This window comes from Sinocyclocheilus anshuiensis, unplaced genomic scaffold (assembly GCF_001515605.1).
Source record: "Sinocyclocheilus anshuiensis isolate Anshui unplaced genomic scaffold, SAMN03320099.WGS_v1.1 scaffold2267, whole genome shotgun sequence".
NCBI lineage: Eukaryota > Metazoa > Chordata > Actinopteri > Cypriniformes > Cyprinidae > Sinocyclocheilus > Sinocyclocheilus anshuiensis.
The window spans coordinates 220,388-224,858 of record NW_015541483.1 but is presented as its reverse complement, the minus strand read 5'-3'; the positions used below and the strand labels follow the sequence as shown (position 1 = coordinate 224,858).

The 4,471-nt window shown below is 37.7% G+C and overlaps 1 protein-coding gene across 1 annotated transcript in view; it reads right to left on the bottom strand.

Annotated features, from left to right (window-relative positions):
- The window catches only part of LOC107690845 (zinc finger protein 628-like), a 4,709-nt gene extending 3,696 nt beyond the window's left edge, over positions 1-1,013 (bottom strand). Inside the window, exons 1-2 of the mRNA XM_016489266.1 lie at positions 942-1,013; positions 499-632 (exon numbers count right to left, since the gene is read on the bottom strand). Coding sequence (XP_016344752.1) covers positions 499-632; positions 942-1,013 — 206 coding nt within the window. The remainder of the gene's footprint in view (positions 1-498; positions 633-941) is intronic.
- Between the last annotated feature and the right edge of the window lie 3,458 nt (positions 1,014-4,471).

Here is a 4,471-nt window from a genome sequence, read left to right as displayed (position 1 = left end):
AGAAAACTATTCATCTGTGAATCCTGAAAAATAAAATGCATCACAGTTTCCACAAAAATATTGTGCAGCACGACTGTTTTCAACATTGATAATAATCAGAAATGTTTGTTGAGCAGCAAATCAGCATATTAGAATGATTTCTGAAGATCATGTGACACTGAAGACTGGAGTAATGATGCTGAAAATACAGCTGCGCATCACAGAAATACATTACAGTTTAACAGATATTCACACAGAAAACAGCTGTTTTAAATTATAATAATATTTAACATTTTTACTGTATTTCAAATTGAATGGAATTGCAAGCTTGTGAATCAAAATCTCAATCTCAACCCTGCAACCAAACCACATTGGACCCCATTGGCTTTCATTATATGGACAGTGAACAGTTTTCTTCTTTTGTGTTACGCAGAAGAAGCCCAGTCAGGCTCGGACGCCACGAGGAGAAGAAATGAAGACGGACTGCTGATTTTTGTCATTATTCTGAGATGTGGGTACCTGTGTCTGGACTGAAGCAGGGCTCCGGCTCCGGCTCCTGCCACTGCCATCCAGCGCAGGCCGACTGCTTTCTCTTGACCAGGAACGAGCGAGGCATCTTCAGACCGGCTTGGCTCTGCTTTACGGCTCAGTGTCTAGAGAGTCAATCTGAGAGCGGATGATTTCCATATCTCTGGAGAGAGGAGGACACACCTGTGCTTTAACTGCTGCTCCGCTGGTTTGCATGGCAGGTAGAGAGAATCTGGTCTCCTCATTTAACTGGACCTGCCATGCAAATGGTCCTCTGGCGGCGCGGGGCTGAAGGGCACAGCATTCACAGCCGCACTGCTAGGAAAATGTTGCTTTTATTTCACGTTCCAGTTGATTGTCTGTCGGGTTTATGTCACCTAAACTGGGACAAAGGCAATTCAAATCTCCTGCTGTACTGTTGACTATCTGTTAACCTCCCGGTCGAAGGCTTGAATGGCTTTCTCTATAGTCCTAACAGGTGTGCTTTTCTTCTTCAGCTTCGCCATCAGTTATCTGTCAGTCTAACTGCATCCCGTGCTTTTTGCGTTTGTGACAAAAACAGTGCAAATAAGCTGCTGGATAGAGTCGGGACCACGTTTATAACAGGGTTATACTAACATGGACATGAACTAAAATATCAAAATTTCTGCAACTGAAACTGAAATGAAGTTATACTATATAGACATTTAAAAACGAACTGAAATTAGTTTAAGTTGAAGCACTAAACTAGAAAATAAAAGGTGAGATAAAAAAATAGTACACAAAAACTAACTGAAAATATTAGGTATTAAAACAAATAGTATTAAATAATAATTATTATCATTTATTTATTTACATTTATTTAATCTGGCAACATTTCTCATTTTCGTTTAGTTTAACTTGATGAACTAAAATGACAAAAAAAAATAGAAAATATATAGACATCTTAAAAAACTAACTGAAAGTTTAAGTTGAAGCACTAAAATTACTAACTGAAAATAAATTAAATCTAAAAAAAACTAAAATAGTAATATTAAAAATAAATCACTGACATTAAAATGAAAATGGAAAAAATGTAAAATTAAATATTTAAATAAATGCAATATTTAAAATAAAACTGCATTGCAGCGGGTTGTGAACAGCAGATAAAGCCTTGTTGTGCGTCATTGTGCCATTATGCAAACTGGAGAGAAGTGTGATTTATGCAGAAGGCTGATGCAATGAACTCAGAGAATCTGTATGACTAGCACAAATATATAATGCACTGAGTTCATCTGCTCATGCATCAGTGTTTTCATGATGTTTGATGTTCAGCTGCTGAAGGACGCACAGGTACACTAGATACCGTCATCCACACACTCGCTGTAACTGTATGCAAATGTGTTCAGAGAGAGAGAGAGAGAGGGAGAGAGAGAGAGAGAGAGAGAGAGGGAGAGAGAGAGAGAGAGAGAGAGAGAGAGAGAGAGAGAGAGAGAGAGAGAGAGAGAGAGAGAGAGTCCAGCTGCAATTGCTTTGGCAATACAAATGTATAATTTTTGTCATGCCAATAAAGCACTCTTAAATTGAAATTGAAAATTGAGAGAGACTCAGAGAGAGAGAGAGAGAGCGGCTGAGCTTTCTGTGAGCAGCAGCTCGAGCTGTGAGGCGAACCGTATAAAGCTGACATTTGACACACTTCAAACAGTCCCCACCGCGACTACACACTCATTTGCATGTTCCTTTGAGCGCTGGCCTGCTCAGACATGAAGAAGGGCACTGCGTTTGACTGGTAAATGTCTCTGTTTGTCATGTGAACCACACCCGCTGGACACAAACAGACCTTCACGCTCTTCACATCAGCACGACTGTCTCTTTAAATGCGTGTTTCATGTCTCCAGTGTTTTGGCAATGTCAAGAGTTTTTACAATGCAAATAAACCACTTGCATCTGAATCTGATTTTGAGGAATATATGGCAGATTTGTGTAAATTGGGTCACTTTCTGACTTTGCAGTCATATTTTACGTCACACTGATTGCTTTAGTTATTTTACTATCAGGATATCATTTGGACAGGGTTCATTTTAAGGTTAAACTGAGCCAAACCTTTAGATTTTTCCTGCCACAACACATGATCAGCGTGTCTTGATTTAGATCAAAACATCTGACAAATGCATAAATGTAAAGCTTTAGGGGAAGTTCACCTAAAAACTATTTACTTGCCCTCTTGTTCCAACCCTGTATGAGTTTCCTTCTTCTGTTGAAGATCATTTGAAGAAGCTGATGGTAGCCATTATCTTCCATAGTATAGAAAATGAAAGCTACCATCAACGCATTATTCAAAATATCTTTTGTGTTCACCCGAAGAAACAAACTCATACAGGTTCCTACATGATGACAGGCATTTCATTTTTGCATGATTTCCTGCCACAACACATGATCAGCGTGTCTTGATTTAGATCAAAACATCTGACAAATGCATAAATGTAAAGCTTTAGGGGAAGTTCACCTAAAAACTATTTACTTGTCCTCTTGTTCCAACCCTGTATGAGTTTCCTTCTTCTGTTGAAGATCATTTGAAGAAGCTGATGGTAGCCATTGACTTCCATAGTATAGAAAATGAAAGTCAATGGCTACCATCAACGCATTATTCAAAATATCTTTTGTGTTCACCCGAAGAAACAAACTCATACAGGTTCCTACATGATGACAGGCATTTCATTTTTGGATGAACTATCCCTTTATGTTTTTTTTTTGTTAATGCACAGTCAAAAATGAAAACCATGAAAACTGTTCATTAAAGAGAGCCACATTCATTCTAACGCTTTTATAATAGCATCGCACTGACTACAGTTCAGTCTGTTCAGGTCAGTGCTGTGACGTCACCGTATGCAAAGCAGCCGAGCAGAAGACACGCCCACATCTGTTCTCCACCTGCAGCGCTTACAGTAATGCAACCCTTCACTGCTGCTTTCTCCAGACACAGACATGTTTTATGTCTATACAAATAAATCAATCCACATTCTAGACTTTACCTGTAGGCTACTTTATTTTGACCGGTTTGTGTTTGATTATATGTGTATGTGTGGATCATTTCACTGTGCAAATGACTAACAACTTGATTTCACTTGACTAGTTGCTTTTGTTAAATTTGAAGCAGAATAAATGTAATAATCATGTAAAGGCTAGAAAGTGTTTTATTTAGTTAGTTTGTGTGGCTGCTGTAAATAAGAGAAACTATGTGTGTTTGATAATATTTTAAAATAAAATGATAAAGTTTGCACTATCAAGCAGCATAACAAACTGTGTGGATACTGTTATTGAAAAGAGCTGGCACGTGTTTAGTTTATTTAATATTGTATGTATATTTTCAGTGTCTTGTATTGTATTATAAATGCTGGATATCAACAAGTGTTTTCGCAGATCAGCTTATCTGTTCAATAACTAACATATTAATAACTAAAACATCCACAAGAGGCCAGCAAAGAGCTGGAGTCAATCATCTCTCAGTTCATATCTGCTTATTTGAAGACTAATAGAGATAGATGCATGTATTGATCACTGGTTGTCAATCCTCAGGGAAAGTTTTTTTTACTTCTAATGTTCTCAAAACGTTAGCACATAAACTTTAATTATGCATCGTTAAGGGAACGTTTTATTTCTGAAACATTTTAGCTGTTTAGCTCAAATAATGTTTTTGAAATGTTGCTACTTTCAGAACGTTCAGCGAACATTCAAAAGTAACATTCCCATATGTTTTGCAAAATGATACAATGGAACGTTCCCTTAAAACTTGTTTTCCCCCTTAAAAATTAGACGTTTTAATGTTTTCATAACTTAATGGGAACATCAGCAAAGTGTTCGTAGAACATGTGCTGTCTGGGCTGGATCTGACGGACTCATAACTGCTCATTAATGTCTCTCTCTGACCTCACTTCTGCTGTTTATTATTAAGCTGATATTGTCAGGTGTGTGTGTGTGTGAGAGTGTGTGTGTGTGTGTGTGTGTG